Source organism: Marmota flaviventris, chromosome 1, assembly GCF_047511675.1.
Source record: "Marmota flaviventris isolate mMarFla1 chromosome 1, mMarFla1.hap1, whole genome shotgun sequence".
Classification (NCBI taxonomy): Eukaryota; Metazoa; Chordata; class Mammalia; order Rodentia; family Sciuridae; genus Marmota; species Marmota flaviventris.
Window position 1 is genome coordinate 211,563,663 of NC_092498.1, and position 18,264 is coordinate 211,581,926.

The 18,264-nt window shown below is 47.7% G+C and overlaps 1 protein-coding gene across 11 annotated transcripts in view; it reads right to left on the minus strand.

Annotated features, from left to right (window-relative positions):
* Dnm2 (dynamin 2) overlaps window positions 1–18,264 on the minus strand; it is an 89,054-nt gene that overhangs the window by 41,994 nt on the left and 28,796 nt on the right. For all 11 annotated transcript variants that reach the window (XM_027955342.2, XM_027955349.2, XM_027955346.2 and 8 more), the window contains exons 2-4: window positions 12,419–12,492; window positions 3,499–3,648; window positions 2,098–2,301 (exon numbers count right to left, since the gene is read on the minus strand). In XM_027955342.2, coding sequence (XP_027811143.1) covers window positions 2,098–2,301; window positions 3,499–3,648; window positions 12,419–12,492 — 428 coding nt within the window. The remainder of the gene's footprint in view (window positions 1–2,097; window positions 2,302–3,498; window positions 3,649–12,418; window positions 12,493–18,264) is intronic.

The following is an 18,264-nucleotide window of genomic DNA, read 5'->3' on the forward strand; positions in this document are numbered from 1 at the left end:
TTGGGTAATAATCACGAATGCTTTCGAAGACAGAAAAAAATGTTAAGGCCAGCATCGGGTTCACAAATGGCACTTAACTGTACTGATGCCCATTTTTGCACCACCTGATTAACCCTTTTTCATAACCATACCCCATTTCATGTGAAGACAGCAGAGGACAAGACTGGTGTTGACAGGGAGGCAGGGGCAGCCTCTCCCAAGAAAGTGTGCCCATGTGCCCTGGAGGGGAGTAGCAGTCACAGCCTCCTCGTCAGCAGCACAGAAGTGCTCAGTGGATAGCCCTGAACATTTTTTTAAAAAAACTTTACTTTGCAGTGCTAGGGATGAAACCCAGGGTCTCAGGCATGATAGGCAAATGTTCTCCCACCAAGCCACACCCCCAGCACTGGATTTTGAGGAGCTTTCAGTCACATACAAGACTGACTGACCCATGGGCCTAACCCTTGACTAGGTAGCATGAGCTACAAGCCTGCCTGGCCTTGACAACTCCCTCCGCTCCTTACTGGTACCCAACTTCCTCCAAACTACTCAGAACCCTGGAAGTCGGAGGGCATCAAACAAAATGCATTTCCGTTTGTGTCATATGTGGTTAAAATTCCAAGACTCTCTGAATAAACCACAGCCCCCTACAGCAACTCTCAAAGCCTTGTTCAACTAGTGTCTCCTTCCACCTTTTACCTTTTAGCTCACTCTGCCTAAGCCACACAGGGTCTCCTTGCTGCATCTTGAATACCCCAGACTCAAATTACCCCCTTCCTCACTCCAGCTATAAGTACCCACTGTCCAATTTTCTGGATTTTTTTCTCTTCTCATCTTTTTATCATTCTGGTCAAATCTCACCTCCACAGAGGTCCCTGACCATTCAACCCTGGCCACTCTCCAAGCTATGTTCTCCCCAAAACTTGCCATTACTTGCAAGGATCTCGCATGCTTGTTCCTGGTTATTATTCTACACTCTCAATGGAATATCAGTATCTCAGGAGCCTGATGATTTGTTCCCTGCTCCATTCCCAAGCCTGCATTCCTGAGCCTGGCCCATTGCAGGTGCTTAACTAACACTCAGTGGCCATTTGAAAAGTTTGATTTTGCAAGCCTCTGGCCAGGAATACCACAGTCTCCACTACCCACTATGACCCCAAGTTCCTTCAGTAACTTTTACTTTACCTGCCTGGCGCCGAAGCAGTTTATGGAGATTATCTATAGACCTCAAAGCCACTCTATGGGTTGGGATTAATGTTCCAGTTTTGACAGAGTGAAACCAAACCTTGGGAAGATAGTAACTTCTAAAGGTGGGATCTGGAATTGCATCTGTGCCCCGTGAGGGCTGGTGCTGGAGTTTGAATTTTATTTTATTTATTTATTTAGTTGCCAATGGATCTTTATTTTATTTATTGATATGTGGTGCTGAGGATGAACACGGTGCCTCACACATGCTAGACAAGTGCTCTGCCACAGAGCCACCACCCCAGCCCCTGGAGTTTGAATTTTAAATGTGCCCCCAAAGGACGATGTGTTAAAGGATTGCTCCCCAGAGTGGCAACAATGGGTGGAATCTGAGAGGTGGAGACCTAGAGGGAGGTTTTAGGGGCATGCCCTTGAAGAAAATTACGGGATGCTGGTCCCTTCCTTTTTCTTTCGTTTTTGCTCCCTGACTATGAGGTAAGTGGTTTTGCTCCATGAATGTGCTGTCATGTGATGCCTTACCGCAGACCCCAAAGCAATGGGGCCAATCAAACTGGAACCTCCAAAACTGTGAGCAAAAACAAACCTTTTCTCTTCATAAATTGATTACCTCCAGTATTTGTTGAAGTAACAGAAAGAAGACTAACATAGTTGTACTGTTCCCACTCCCCTAGGTTACCCTCCTGCACTAGCAAAGCAGGCAGAATCATGTTCAAGGAGGGACACCCAACAGCCACACTGTGGGCCCCCAGGAGACACCCACCACCATCACAAGTCCTGTCAGGGAATGCTGAGAATTTCACAGGAGGTCTTTTCCTAAAGGGCCATGTGCTAAGAGAATGCTAGGACTTAGAATCCAGGGTTCTAGGCAAGTCTCAATACTGGGACGGGATGAAGGAGCTGCTGCCTGGTTACCTTGAGGGTCAACTTCCTTGGCCAGCTTAAGAGCATCTGAGTTGGCCAAGTCCATGTTGGCAGGTGTGACAGCAAGGATGAGGCTGCTCTCCCGACTGATGAACTGCAGGATCATGTCTTTGATCTGGTACTCAATGTCTGGGGGCTGGTCCCCCACAGGCACCTTGGTGATGCCTGGGAGGTCGATAAGGGTTAAGTTCAACACTGGAAAGGAAATCAGAGGTAAAAGTGGTCAGAACCTGCAAAAGGCAAAGCATATATAGCCCTAAGATCCAGGTGACATCCCTAATTTCCTGGAGGGGGTCAGACTTCGGATGACTCCTAGACACTCCAACTGGACCATACCCTCTTTTTAAAACATGGTGCTAGGGATGGAACGCAGGGCCTTGTGCATCCTAGTCAGGCTCTATCACTGAGCCACACCCAATCCCAACTGTACTTTTTATCCAGTAACCTTCCTAGGATTCCACTCTACCCTCTACCTACTCCATTCCAGTGATATAGATGTTTAAATCAGGATGTTTACAGCTACAAACTGGAATTCATAAGTGGCTAAATTCCAGCCCATTCGTCCACCCATTCAGCCAGTACCAAAGAACCATAAGAAACACACTCTGAGATGTATTCACACACACAAAAAAGAGGCACAAATGATTTCTATAGTATGCTATGATTTCAGGAAAATTGATGATATGCACATACATGATACATATATGTACATATTCACAACTGCATGTGCATTGTCATTTGACGAACATGAAATATATTTGTAACATTGGTGGAAAAGCAAGGTAGGTTTTTGCCACATACTGTTTGATGGTTTGTTTTTTTTTTTTTTGGTACTGGGAATGGAACCCAGGGCCTTGCACATGCTAAGCAAGTGCTCTACTGCTGAGCAATATTCCCATCCTCTCAGGTAATTTTTAAATTCCTGAGCCATATATAGTCATTAATAATTCAAAAATAAATACATTTTACAATTTATCACCAGGAACCCATCTCAAGAAAAATATGTTGAGATGGTCCCCAAATGGCATTTGCTATCACAATCCAGGCCTCTGGGCCAACAGCAACATATAGCAGCAGGCTGATGCTTTAATTCAGAGTTTTAAAATGAGGACATCTACAAATAAGTCTGGTTTCTGGTGGACCTTATGGAATAGGAGAGGCAGCAAGGATGATGCCCTGATTAAAAGTAGAGAGCTACACTTTGCCCCAGGCCTCAATACTCCCAGCAATCTTCCTGGTATGTGGGTTTTTTTTTTTTTTTTTTACAGCTGTGCGTTTATGAAGAAAAAAGGAAGCATATTCTTTGTGAGTAGGTAGATCTCCCCATGACTGGGGGACAGCCAGCATTCTTCTGCTCTCATGTGTGGGGGGGTCTCATTCTGAGCTGCCTACCATGTGGCGAGTAGACGCGCAGGTTGATGGGCACTGGGGAGATGCCTTTGTTGGTCCCCGTGACCCTGTCGGTCTCTGCTTCGATCTCCTGCCGGACTTCATCAAAGTCTGTAAACTTTTTGGACTTGCAGTGCAAAAACTCTGCATATTCTGAAAAAGGAAGAGAGATACTCAATATGAGAAAGAAAAGCCATCTTGTCAAGGGTAGAGAACAGAAAGACTTTTGGAACGAGTGCTTTTTCAAGCAGGGGAAGAATAGAAACAGTTACAATCACTCTAGGAATTTTGAGACCAAGAGATTCATTCTTATGACCAGTACTGAGGGGGGGTTCCTATAGACAGAGCCCCTTTTCTTTTTCTTTTTTTTTTAATATTTTTTTTTTTTTTTGAGAGAGAGAATTTTAATATTTATTTTTTAGTTTTCGGCGGACACAACATCTTTGTTTGTATGTGGTACTGAGGATCGAACCCGGGCCGCACGCATGCCAGGCGAGTGCGCTACTGCTTGAGCCACATCCCCAGCCCAGACAGAGCCCCTTTTCAGACCTGGAGATTCCACAAGAAATAATAGGTGGAGTGTCTCTTATCCAACATGCTCAAGGCTAGACGTGTTTCAAATCTGGGGATTTTTCAGATTCTGGAATATTCGTGCATACATAGTGAACCATCTTAGGCATGGGACCCAAGTCTAAATGTGAAACTCATTTGTTTCTTATACACCCAAGACGCATCCCTAAAGGTGATTTTACACAATATTTTAAGTGTCCCCCTGTACTGACTGCAACCATACATGAGGTCAGATGTAAAAATTCAACATTTGGGTGTCATGTCGGCACTCAGAAAGTACTTATTTTGAAGCATTTCAGGTCCTGTATTTTTCAATCAGGGATGTTCAAATTGTACTGGCAGACTCAGTATGTAATAGATGTTCTCACATAGCATTTTTTGGAGGGGCAGGGGATTGAACTCAGGAGTGCTTTTATCCAAAGCTATATCCCCAGCCCATTTTATTTTTTATTTCGAGACAGGGTCTCATTAAGTTGCCTAGGCTGGCCTTGAACTTGCCATCCTCTAGCCTTAGCCTCCTAAGTCACTGAGATTACAAGCATACGCCACCCAGCTCCCATAGTATTTTGTCCTTCCCCAAGGGAACCAGAGTATCCCTGCTGGCCTTGCCAAAGCCATCTTGATGTCCCTCCTTCCCCTCCTATATGTTCAAGGGGAACCCCACCTGGATATAAATGACTCGAAAGAATTGCTTCCTGGGCAGGATCTCAAGCAGATGTAGGAGCTCGGGGTGTCTGAAAGCCACATTGGGAATGAGAACAAGAGGAACACATAAGTGATTAATGTGGCAGTGTGGGTCCTGAACGAGGGAATCCAGTCCTAAAGCACAGAGATGGGACAGGCAAACAGAAAAACTGTTCAGTCAGTTGTGATGGCATACACGGGTAATACCAGCAACTTGGGAGGCTGAGGCAGGATTCTAAGTTCAAGTCTAACCTTGACAACTTAAGGAGACCCTACCTCCAAATAAAAAATAAAAGTGGACTGGGGATGTAGCTGAGTGGTAAAGTGTCCCCAGTGCCAAAATAATAAAATTAAAAATAAAAAGGGTTGGGAAGGTGGCTCAGTGGTAGAGCACCCCTGGGTTCAATCCCCAGTACCGCATGAAATAATTAAAAATAACGAACACATTCATGGTAGAATGTAGATGCTGAACACAAAGGTGTTCGTTATACAATTTTTGCACTTTTTCAAATATCTGAATTTTCACAGTAAAATTCTGGGAAGTAGGGACCATCAGGTTCAGAGATCATAGCTCCTGCAGTGATGCTGAAAAGTCAAAGGAAGCAAGTCACACGGGCCACTGGGCTGGAGAACCGGCCCAGGGAAGAAATGCAAAGATGTGCACTGGCATGGCATTTCTGAGTTAACAACTGGAAACATCCGAGACGTCCACCAGGAGGAGACCTGGCTGCATGAATAGCATTGCCATCAAGAAGCTGCCTCGGGCTGGAGCTGGGGCTCAGGGGCTGAGCACTTGCGTAGCATGTGTGAGGCACTGGGTTCTATCCTCAGCACCACACTAAAAAATATATAATAAACAAGTAAAATAAGGGTATTCTGTTCATTTACAACTACAAAAAAAAAAAAAAAAGAAAGAAAGAAAAAAAAGCAGCTGCCTCAAGAGGGAGCCCAGAGCTGCAGAAAGCCTGCACTATTGGAGTGCCACTATCCAGAGGCATAAGGCGGCCAAAAGAAGAGAGTGCTTTTCCATCACTAAAACCTAACTGACTGTGCCAACCTCCAACCCTCGTTCACTCCGATCAGGTCCTGTCTGTGGTCCCATACTCTCTCTGAGTCTCACAGCAGATAGGCATCTCCATGACCCCCATTTCAAAGATTGGAAAGCTGAGGCCCAGATTAGTGAAATGACTTTGGACAAAGCTCAGTGGTGGAGACAGGACTTGGAACCCAGACAGCCTAGTGGGGTTCATGACTCTTACGCCAGAGGGCCTCCATGAAGCCTCTGGAAGGATCTTACTTCCCAGCTTCTGCTGCAGGGTCAGTGGGCCTCAGTGGACTCATATTCACGTTTTTTTTTTTTTTTTAATATTTATTTTTTAGTTATTGGCGGACACAACATCTTTGTTTGTATGTGGTGCTGAGGATCGAACCCCCGGCCGCACGCATGCCAGGCGAGCGTGCTACCGCTTGAGCCACATCCCCAGCCCTCATATTCACGTTTTGCACAAGCACTGGCCACCCGGGAGCAGGGCAATAAGGATGCCAGCTAGAGGATTCAGGATCCCTTCCCCCACCCCACCCAGGCTATCAGCTGACCCAGTTCCCAAGGACAGTCACACTCTGGCCCTCCACAGGGATAAGAGGAAACACTTGGCTACTCTTCCTGTAGCAGCCACTAAAAATGTAATATCCCCCAACCCCCACAGAACCTCAGTTCTCTTCCAGTTTCAAGCCCTGGCTTGGCCCCCGAGAGAGGCCACTCTCCTTTAAGGAGTGCAAGGGATATGGGACACAAGAGAGGCTGAAAACCAGGACATAGGTCCTCTCCCCTGCCAGGCGCGGTGTCTGGAAAGCCTGGCCTCACTTCCTCCTCCTCCAGGTCCTCCCTGCCCGTCGTTTCTTCCAGGCAGACTTCCCTGAATCCTGCAGCTTGGCCTCCTTCCCTATCTGAACTCCGTCATTCTGCATTCTGTTTATGTGGCCCACCAGCTGTGGCACCTCAGAAACCAGTATGCAATGAAGTTATTAGCTTAGTATGCAGTAGAGCCCCCCCACCCCACAAGGCCTGTCTCCTGATTTGTAAACTGGGCATTACAATAGGGCTTCTATGAAGTCTTGAGGAATTAACACCTGTATACAAAAAGGAACAGCCACCACTGCTGCCATGTGAGTGGGCAAAGAACCCCATGGCACAATATGGCAGGAACAGTGATGGGGGCCAAGGGCTCTGCATTTCCCTGACCTAAACAAGAGGGAGTCAAAAGAGGGAAGTGAGGGCTGGGGATATAGCTCAGTTGGTAGATTGCTTGCCTCTCATGCACAAGGCCCTGGGTTCAATCCCCAGTGACACACACACACACACACACACAAAGGCAAATGAGTCTCAGAAGTCAAATAGCATCCCATCTCCTCTTGCAGGTCCTAATACAAATGTCCCCCTTTCTGAATGTGGTCAAATGCTGGCAATGATTTAGTTAACGACCCACTGACTCAAATAACATGTCAGAGGCACTGGGTGCAGTGGTACACAGTTGTAATCCTAGCTATTTGAGAGGCTGAGAAAGGAGGATTACAAGTTTGAGACCAGTCTGGGCAACTTAGCAAGACCCTGCCTCAAAATGAAAATAAAAAGGGGCTGGGTGGAGCTCAGTGGTGAAGCACTTGTCTAGCATATGTGAGGCCCTTGGTGGGAGTACTGGATGGGAGGGGGATGGGGGGATGGATGGACAGGTAGACACATAGAAAGAAAGAACTCAGAGGCCTTAAGACTGACTTGTCCCCAGCTGCCAAGGTCAAGCCATAAGCCACTGCCAGCACTGCCCATCCTAGTCCCTGCTGCTGGACTGCACTCCTCACTCATTCCCTGGTCCCAGTACTTCCAGGTGATAAAGGCAGTTCCTCTGGCCCCTGAGCTAATGGTGTGGCCTTTCAACAATGACACATACCCTATTAGCAGCAGTGTATTCTCCCCTCTGCCTGCTGTGCTCTCAGCCAGGCTGGTACCTCTAGAAGGCTCTTAGCTCCATAGGCCCCAGCCCAGGGCCTGGCACACAGCAGGAATGAAGGAAGAAACAAGACCCTGGCCCAGAAGCCGGGCTACCAAACCAGCCATCCTCATCCACTGCTGGGCTTCCTGATAGTGGCCAAATGGTGAGCTTGGTGGATGCCCTCGTGATTTTCTTCTAGAGTGAGGTTCTGCTCTCCTTCCAGGCCTATCTACCTCCACAGAAGCTGGAATTCAAGAGCAAAGGGCTTGGGCTGGGGATGTGGCTCAAGCGGTAGTGCGCTCGCCTGGCATGCGTGCGGCCCGGGTTCGATCCTCAGCACCACATACAAACAAAGATGTCGTGTCCGCCGAAAACTAAAATAAATATTAAAAAATTCTCTCTCTCTCTCCTCTCTCTCTCTTAAAAAAAAAAAAAAAGAGCAAAGGGCTTTGCACTCCCCAGCATCTGATTATGCAATAGCTGCTTAATAAATATGTATGAGCCAATCTATTACAAAGCATCAGATGCTCTGGCCCAGGAGGATATCATCACTGTGATCCCCCAATGGATTCCCACTGTTCGCAGCAGCCCATCTCCACCTGGGACACAAGGAAGTAGCCCTTTGACTGAGATCAATGTCCCACAAGGATTTCCACTGGAGCTCTCTTGTTTTAAAGGATCTAAAAGAAGGCCACAGGTAATCAGAGGATGGCCTCCCTATCCTAAAGACACACCTGGACACATGTCCAGTAGTATTTCCTTGAAGTCACAAAGGTCAAAGTTCTGCTGAGAAATCTACATTAAGTGGGGTCCTCAGGTACCCCAATAGGACTTGGAAAAAAAGTGTGAGGTGGAAGTGCTTTGGCACTATGAAGCTCCATAGCCTAGCCACACCCAGCCCAGGCTTTCGGTCCTTCATTCAGTGCCTCAGTTTCCCTACAATGCAAAAGCCAGCACAAAATCCAAAGCTATTACTAGTGCTATGAGAATGTAATCAAATCTGGGTGTGGGTGCACAGGAAGCCCGCTGGCAGCTTTTTTTTTAGGTGTCAGTCTTAGGGGAACTCAACAGACCGTCCCGTGGTCTGAGCATGTTGCACAGAGGGTCTCTGCACAGAGGGGAGCTTGCCATCCTCCCCCACTCCCAGCCAAGCAAAGAACAAAACCACCAGGCTGGTTCCTGACAGAAGAAAGACAAGATCTGCCTTCCTTCGATCTGGCATTGTGATAGGCATGCTTGGGCATGAGTGACTCGGGGCTCAGACACACTTGGGAGACCCTGTGTACCCTACAGTCAAACAGGATCCGTTTATGCAGAACTTTCCAGAGACTTTAGCCACCCAAGACAGGGTAGGGTACAGCACACAGCACTTCCAATCCCACTTGGCCCTTTAACTCCCTTTGAGATAAGTGGGCAAGATCTCCCAATAGAGGACACACTACAAATGTAAGCTGGCATCCCAACAGTCCCCAGCTAGCCATGCTAGCTCCAGGCCATTTCCTCTTAGAGAAAAGAGCACCCAGAGACCAGCATACTTAGTCTCTTGTTGGCAACCCACCCAGGACTCAGTCTTCAACCTGACTCACACTGATGGAAACTGTCACACTTAAGGACAGTGTCACACTTAAGCCCAGGCACAGTGGCATACACCTGTAATCCCAGAAATTCAGAAGGCCAAAGCAGAAGGACACTTAGCAAGATCCTGTCTCAAAAGAAAAAATAAAAAGGGTTGGGGCTATAGCTCAGTGGTAGGGCACCCTTAGGTTCAATTCCTAAGGAAAAAAAGGATGAAGAGAAGGAAGGAAGGGAGGAAGGAAGGAAGGAAGGAAGGAAGGGGAAGGGGAAGGGGAAGGGAAGGAAGGGAAGGAAGGGAAGGAAGGAAGGATAGACAGATGGGCAGGCAGGTTTACCATGGCCAGGAAAAGTGTTAAAATGCTGGGGGAGTGGGGGAGTGCATGGCCCAGGAAGAAAGTGCTAGATAAAGAGTGGCTGACAACCGCAGCTATTTTTTTTTTTTTTTTTTTTTTTGAGATGGGGTCTTGAACTCCTGTGCTCAGCCTACCTAGTAGCTGGAGCTACATGTGTCACCATGCCTAGTTTAGCCCACTTTCCACTGGAAGAGAAGGGGCACACAGAGGTCCTCACAGCACCCAAGACACAGCCCATGCCTGGTGCTGGCCTGGGCCCTGTGTTGGGCACAAGGGAAGAGTAGGAAACTAAGTGGATCAGCATCAAGGCCTGGGGCACTGACACCGCAGTAGGGAGAAACCAAGGCAAACACACAAGAACAGGATGGTGCCACGGGATGCAAGCCGTGGGGACTAAGGCAGCAAGTAGCCAGGATGGAGGAGAGGTGAGGGTCACCTAGCAGAGGGGAAAATCTAGGCAGGGTACTCCAGGCAGAGAGCACAGTGAGCACAAAGGCCTAGAGGTGGAGAACAAATGAGCCTGAGGTCAGGAGGGAGACTGTAGGGCAGCCACAGACCAGGAGGGGCTGTTAGACCAGAAGGAACAGGTCAAAGCCACAAAGCCTTGAGGAGGAGGCTGGATTTTATTCTGAGGCCAATGGGAAGCCTGGGAGTCAAATCCTAACATCTCTTCTCTGACTTCTGTGAGGACAGACCAAAGTCAAAGTCAAGACTGGGGGCAGGGAGCTCAGCAGGCCATGTCACCCACATTCCACACAGAAGAGTCCCTAGCACTCAGAGTTTACGAGGCTCAAGGGTAATTCCCAGTGAAGGCAGGTTCACCCATGGACCACTAAAATCCTGCTGGCTGCGGTCTTGGGTAATTTTTAAACTTCACTGGTTAAAAGTAATGGTTCACTGAGACCAGACTGAACAAGAAACCTGCAACCTTGGGAGTTTCAGGAGTCACACAGAAGGACCCAGACCCAGCTTCAGGGGCCATGTCTTTGCATTTTGGACCCCACAGGAAGACACAGATAGGCCACGGCCAAGTAAGGACATGAGGGAGGCACATTGTCACCCACTTATAGTTGAGGGAACTGCAGTATGGAAAGGAAAGCTGCCTGCTCAAGTTTCTGGCTAGTAAGCATGTGAACAGCTTGGCTCTGGAGCTCAGCCCCCAGAACTTCACCTCTAGGAGCAACACAGCCCTGCGTAGCCCCCTCAGCACCCCACAGAATCCCACAGGGTGCTCATCTCCTCCCTCCTACTATTAGTATCCTGTCTCCCCAAGCCCAGGCTCCTCTTACATCTGGTGCCTGGCCTGGAGGCCCCTCCAGGCTGCCCTTCACCACCACAGCACTGCCTAGGCTGGCTCCATCACCACTCACCTGGTGCCATGCTGTCCCTTCCCCAGAGGAATGAGCCATTCTCTTTCCATCCCACTGCCACCCTGGCTCTGGCTGCCTGAATCCCTTACCATGCCTTCTTGGTCATGTCCCACCTGCCTCCTGGACCCCACCCTCACCTCACAGCCTCCCACCCCAGCTTTGCACGTGCCGCTGCCCCTCCTAGAATGTTCTCCCTGGGCCTCTACCCCCGAGTATATCCAAATCCCACTGGTGGGTGATGGACTCAGTGATAAGGGAGCCACCCCTCAACCTGCCATGAAGACTGGCAGTGACTTTCAATGCAGGAAGCTGACCTGCTTTCTAATGCCACCCTAAGACACACCGGCAACAAGCACAAAACCACAGCCATCAGGGTAGCAGCGCGCGGCAAGGTCTGGTGTGTGCCAGCATTAGGTAAAGACAGACAAGATCCTGAATAGGGGGCCCACCCCAGGAACCAGGATGGGAACCTGGACAGTCCCAGCTCCTAGTCCCCATCCACCAGTGCAGGCTTTCCAGTGCCACTAGGAGCCAGCAGCAGCAGCAGCTGTAACGGCAGAAACATACCCTGGAAACACATGAAAAATGCTTATCTTCACCCCCACACCCCAACTTGTTGAATGGGAAACAGAGACCCAGTGTAGGACAAACCTCCTAGGGACTTGGTTCAGGGCTAACATCTGAAACCAGCAGCTCTGCCACTGCACTGGACTAGCACAGCTGTCTGGGTGCCCGATCCAGAAGTAGCAGTCCACTGGCCCACCTGTGACCTATACCCCAGGGTGCAGCTCAGAAAGAGGAAGAGCTGGGCCAATCCCCTGCCACCTCCCATTGGAGCTACACACCCCATGCTGGGCAAAGCAGAGTTAAGGGAGAAAGGTGAGAAGGTCCAGCCAGGAGCCGGGTCCCAGGTGGGATTTTGATATGCCCAGGTGAGAATCCCAGATCTGCCACTCACTAGAAAGGCAGGTAAACTGGCTAAGCCTCAGTTTCCCTGACTGTAAAACCAGCTATAGAAGATATTTGGGGCTTATTGGCAATTTGTGAGTATGCACTGCGCCTCAGACAACAGGCAGCGATGATTCCTTCTCTTGGGCCTGGTTCTGTGATGACACAGGAAAGTGTCCTCATTGCACAGAAGTGTGCTGAGGCATTTCAGGTTGAAGTGCGCTCATGATTTTGAAAGGATTCAGCACAAACATGTTAGAAAGGATCTCTGACACCCAGGGACCTGGTCGCAGTTGAGGACTCTGGGGGTGTGGGTATTCACTGAACTGTTTTTCAACTTCCCTACATGTGGGATAAGTGAATTCAAACCCAAATGACAGCCCAGAACCCAGGATTCCACCCTAAGCCCCAGCTCTTCCTAGGCACCATAGTATACCTGTTTTTGAGAAGATGAGCTGTAGAATGAGAGGCCTCCGGGTGACGATTCCTGATCCACGGGGAAGGAAGTCTCTGTGAGAGAACAAAGGAACAGAAATGACTCACATGTCAGGCTGAAGGGGCAGGAAGTGTGACTGCAACCAGTGGAGCAACTCGCTTTTGCAAACTTTGGCAAAGATACCAATCTCTGGAGAACACTCTGATCTTAGAGGGTCCTGAGGTCAAAGGGGTAGAGGAGGGATCAAAGGCCATGAGGATAGACCTCTTTCCCTCTGGCAGGCTATGTCCCAACACCAGCATTCCCAGAGGGCCCTCTCCTTAGAAAGTAATTGGACAACCTCCCCCAGTATATTTTCTACCTATTTTAAGTTACTACAGTGCCACAAGTACGATAAAAAGGCAAAATAAAAGTAGTTGACAGCAAATTATATTGCATGTCCAAAAAATTAAATCTAAGCCAGGTTTAATGATGCATGTCTGTAATCCCAGTGACTTGAGAGGCTAAGGCAGGAGGATTGCAAGTTAGAGGCTAGCCTGGGTAACTTAGCAAAGCCCTGCCTCAAAATAAAATTAAAAGAATGGAAAGTGAGCTGGGCGTAGTGGTGCATGCCTGTAATCCTAGCAGCTTGGGAGGCTGAGGAAGGAGGATTGCGAGTTCAAAGCCAGCCTCAGCAACTTAGTGAGACACCAAGCAACTCAGTGAGACTCTGTCTCTAAATTAAATACAAAAAAAGGGGGCAGCCGGGGATGTGGCTCAGTAATTAAATGCCCCTAAATTCAATCCCTGGTACCAAAAAAAAATTTTTTAAATAAAAATTAAAAAAGGAAAGCGAGAATGCCCAAGTGGTCCCTTAGGAAGGACTCACACGTTTAGAGGACATTAAAGCAGTGTGAAAGCCTCTTATTTTACATGAAAAAGGTTTTAGGTGCAGGGAATTTTTTTTTTCTTTTTGTATCAGGGATTGAATTCTGGGGCACTCAACCACTGAACCACATCCCCAGCCCCACTTTGTATTTTATTTAGAGAGAGGCTTTCACTGAGTTGCTTAGTGCCTTGCCCATTGCTGATGCTGGCTTTGAACTCAAGATCCTCCTGCCTCAGACTCCTGAGCCACTGAGATTACAGGTGTGTGCCACTGCGCCCAGCTAGGCACAGGGAATTTTAAACAAGATTTATACCTAGAAGACTGTCCAAAATTCATACAGGACACAGGATAATCAGTGCTGGGCTTGTACATCCCACACATGGCAAGACAGACACCAGATCCCAGTTCTCAACCAGATGTAGACCAAATGCCATTAGTACTATGCCCTCCCCAGCAAGGAGGTGCCCTCCCCAGGTTGGAAAGCCCTAGATTGGGATCCTGGAGGGTTCCAAAGGAGAGTGCTGGTTCTCAAGCCTAGACAGAGGTCAGAATCCTAAACCAGTGTACAGAAGGTGAGTGGAGAGGTACACTTGCCAAGCAAGGTGCATGGTGAGCTGTGAATCTGTCAGCCTGTGGCCATCCCAGCATGCTATGCAGCACCTCTTTTTCCTGGATGCAGGAATATGGCAGTGACCACATGACCTGCATCCTTATGGGGATCTCCACAGGCATCAGAGTTCTGGAAGCACCCATGAAGACACAGTTAACTAGCAGCAGAACCAGGCACTGAAGTTCCAGAATATTCGTCCAGTTGACAGACTCAGCAGGGGTGATGTTGAAGGGGGGGCGTGGGAGTAACAATGAAGAAGCTGCTCACCACTGGTGGGGTTTGATGATAACAGATGTCATGTTGTGGGGGACTTTTTTGGTTTTGTGGCACTAGAGATTGAAGCCAGAGTCTCACGTGCTAGGCAAGTGCTCTGTCACTGGACTATACCCTTAGCCCCTTAAGTTTTATTTATTTTTTTAATTTTTTAAATTTTTTCTTTAGTTGTAGATGCACACAATACATTTTATATATTTATTTTTACGTGGTCCCGAGGATGGAACCCAGCGCCTCACATGGGTTAGGCAAGTGCTCTTCCACTGAGCTACAGCCCCAGCCTTTTAGTTTTATTTTGAGATAGGGTCTCAACAAGTTGTGCAGGCTGACCTCAAATTTGTAATTCTCCTGCCTCAGCTTTCTGGTTTGCCGGCAACACACCACCATACTCAGCCCAAATGTCAGCTTTTTAAACACCAGTTGTAAGAAGAAAATACCCCAAGGAAACATGCCAGCTCTGTACCTCATCCCCTGCAGCCTTACGGCGCAAAGTCAGCTCTACATACCCTGGGTACTAGGGGTTATGGTGTCATACTCCAGAGGATGACAGAGCCCAAAGACCCTGCCTGCCCTGCCCTGAGCACTCTACACTGCATGCCCCACTTCATGCGATACACTGAGTAGTCCTCTACTCCCGGTAGTCCCTCATTTGGCCAGTGAGGAGACTGAGCCAGATCCTATACCTCAGCCAAGGTCCTCTGCTCAGGGGTGACTCTAGGGCTGGGGGCTGGGCTGGTCAAACAGGACTCTCTGAGAAGGTGGAACGAGGGTCAAGACACATGCAGCCCTGGTGTGGAGGGGCAGTGTGACAGAAAGAGCCAGGAGACCACTGTGGGTCATCAGAACTCAACACTAGCTCTTCACCACTGCATCCAGACAGGGCCCAGTCTCCCCTTCACAGTGGACACAGGGACATTAGACTCTTCAGAGGACACCATAGGTCTGCTGAGGAGACTCAACCTGGAGGCTATCACATGTAGCCCTGGCCCAGGCCTTCCTGGGGCCTCACAAAGACTCAAATGCAGGACACAAGAGACAGGAATGGGAGGCACCCTGTATATAGGTGGCATCTCAGAAACCATGGGTGCTAACACAGTAACTAGTAGAAGCAATGACAGTGTGCCACCTTCACAAGAGTCCCCAATTCCACTACACCCCCTTTGATGACCGGTTTTTTGTCAATGATCTTTATTTTATTTATTTATATGTGGTGCTGAGAATCAAACACAGTGCCTCGCACGTGCCAGGCGAGTGCTCTACCGCTAAGCCACCACCCCAGCCCCTGTTGACTGTTTTCTAATCACAGAAGAGGAATGCTCAATGGCTAGGACAGTGTGTAAGGACAGTCACCAACATCGGTGCAGTGCCTCTGTCATATCCAGCGAGACAGAAATTCATCCCTTCTCATTGCCAAACCGTGTCCCGTTACATGGATGAAGCACGGTGTGTTCATCCTTTCATCAGCTGACAGAGATGACTGGGGTCTTCCCAGTCTGGGGCTGTAACAAAGAGAGCTGCTCTGGATATTCCTATACACATCTTTTGAAGACATATGCCCTTGTTTCTCCAGCTGAGTCATAGGGCGGATTTGAACTTCAACTGGCAAAACAAGTCTCTGGTGATAGGAATCAGAGCACTAGAGGGTTTCCTTTAGGGGGACTGGCTGTAAGGGGAATAAGGGAACTTTCTGGTTTGATGAAAACATCTTAAATCTTGATCTATTCAGTGATCCAGAGGTTCCACGCAGTTATATAAAAACATCAAGGTGTGCACTTAAAATTTGTGATTTAGGGCTGGGGTTGTGGTTTAGCGGTAAAGTATTCACCTAGCACGTGCGAAGCCCTGAATTCGATCCTCAGCACCACATATAAATAAATAAAATACAGGTATTGTGTCCAACTACAACTAAAAAATAAATATTTTTAAAAAAAATTTGTGAATTAGCTGGGCATGGTGGTGCACACCTGTAATCCCAGTGGCTCGGGAGGCTGAGGCAGGAGGATGGCGAGTTCAAAGCCAGCCTCAGCAACAGTGAGGCGCTAAGCAACTCAGTGAGACCCTGTCTTTAAATAAAATATAAAATAGGGCTTGGAATGTCACTCAATAGTCAAGTGACCCCAAGTTCCCAATCCCCACTACCAAAAAAAAAAAAAAAAAAAAATATACGATTAAAGTCTAAATTAAATCTCAGAAAAAGGGCTCACTGGCCTGGGGATGTGCTCAGCTTATGTGAGGCCCTGGATTCCATTTCCAGCTTCAAAAAACAAGAAGAGCTGGAGTTGTGGCTCAGTGGTAGAGTGCTTTCCTAGCACATGTGAGGCACTGGGTTCCATCCTCAGCACCATATAAATACTAAATAAGTAAAATAAAGGCATTGTGTCCATCTGCAACCAAAAAATACATACACATATAAGAAGGTGGGACTGGGGCTGGGGATGTGGCTCAAGAGGTAGCGCGCTCGCCTGGCATGCGTGCTACCCGGGTTCGATCCTCAGCACCACATACAAACAAAAATGTTGTGTCCGCCAAAAACTAAAAAAAATAAATATTAAAAAAAAAATTCTCTCTCTAAAAAAAAAAAAAAAAAAAAAAAAGAAGGTGAGACTGAGGCTGTGGCTCATTGGTGGGGTGCTTGCCTTGCATACTCAAGGTCCTGGGTTCCATCTCTAGCACGAAAACAACAAAAAGAAAACCAAAAAGTCACAAACATAAAATCCAGGAAGACACAGCTAATGAAAATTGAGACATGGAAGTAGAGAGCTACCACTCCACTAGTCCTTGAACTGTTAGCTTCACAATTAGAAGGAAAGCTCACATCTGAGCAGCTCAAAAGCCCAGTGGGGGTAGGGAGCACTAGTTAAATAATGACAGCCCATCCGTGGCACTGTGCAGCCACCACATAAAAAGGAAAAGTCTTTTATCTCCTGACACGGAACTTCCTTCTGGATATACTAAGTGAATAGGGAAAAAAGGTACGGAAGAACGTCTGCACTTTGTGACTAAAGAAAACAAACACAATAGAGCCTCAAGAGCAGAGTGCTGTCAGGAGCCCGGCACTGCATGTTCTCAAACATCTTTGAACTGCACATCATACACATGCATTACTGCTTCCAAAAACCACTTGAAATTTTTTAAGGCCTGGGGATGTGGCTCAGTGGTAAAGTACTTGGCTACTTGGCTAGCATAGATGAGGTCCTGGGTTCAATCCCTAACACTGCAAAAAAAAATTAATATAGATTTTTTTTTTTTTTAATTTGTACCAGGGATTAAACCCAGAAGTGCTTCATCACTGGGCTACATCCCAGCCCTCTGTATTTTTTATTTTGAGATAGGGTCTTGTTAAGTTGCTAAGATGGCCTTGAACTTATGATCCTCATGCTTCAGCTTCCCCAGTCATTGGGATTATAGGTACTGTACCATTGCACACAGCTAAAAAAAATTACTTAAAAAAAAATATATAAGGGGAGCCGGGTGCATTGGTGCACGCCTGTAATCCCAGTAGCTTGGGAGGCTGAGGCAGGAGGATCTTGAGTTCAAAGCCAGCCTCAGCAACTTAGCGAGGCCCTAAGCAACTCAGTGTTGTCTTTAAATAAAATATAAAAAGGGCTGGGGATGTGGCTCATTGGTTCAGTGCCTCTGAGTTTAATCCCCGGTACAAAAAAAAAAAAAAAAAAGAGGAACTAACAGTCATGGAGCGCTCACTGTATGCCAGGCAAGGGGCTGAGAATTTTGCAACGGATTAGCCAGTTCGATCATGGCGACATAGTGACATGGGTTTGCTGGCTTCACCTTGAGAGTCTGGAGGTTCCAGCAGGGAGAACACAGCTGCTCCCTCTTTATAGTCTACCATACCCTTGATTAAAGAACTGCCTTCCAGGGGCTGGGATTACGGCTCAGCGGTAGAGTGCTCGCCTAGCACAGACAGGACCCGGGTTCGATTCTCAGCACCACATAAAAATAGAGGCATTGTGTTGTGTCTATCTACACCTAAAAAAATAAATATTAAAAAACAAACAAAAAGAACAGCCTTCCATGGGAAGGTGGTCTCCTGTGACTGAAGAGCAATGCATTGGAGTGGTCAAGGAGGAAAGGGAC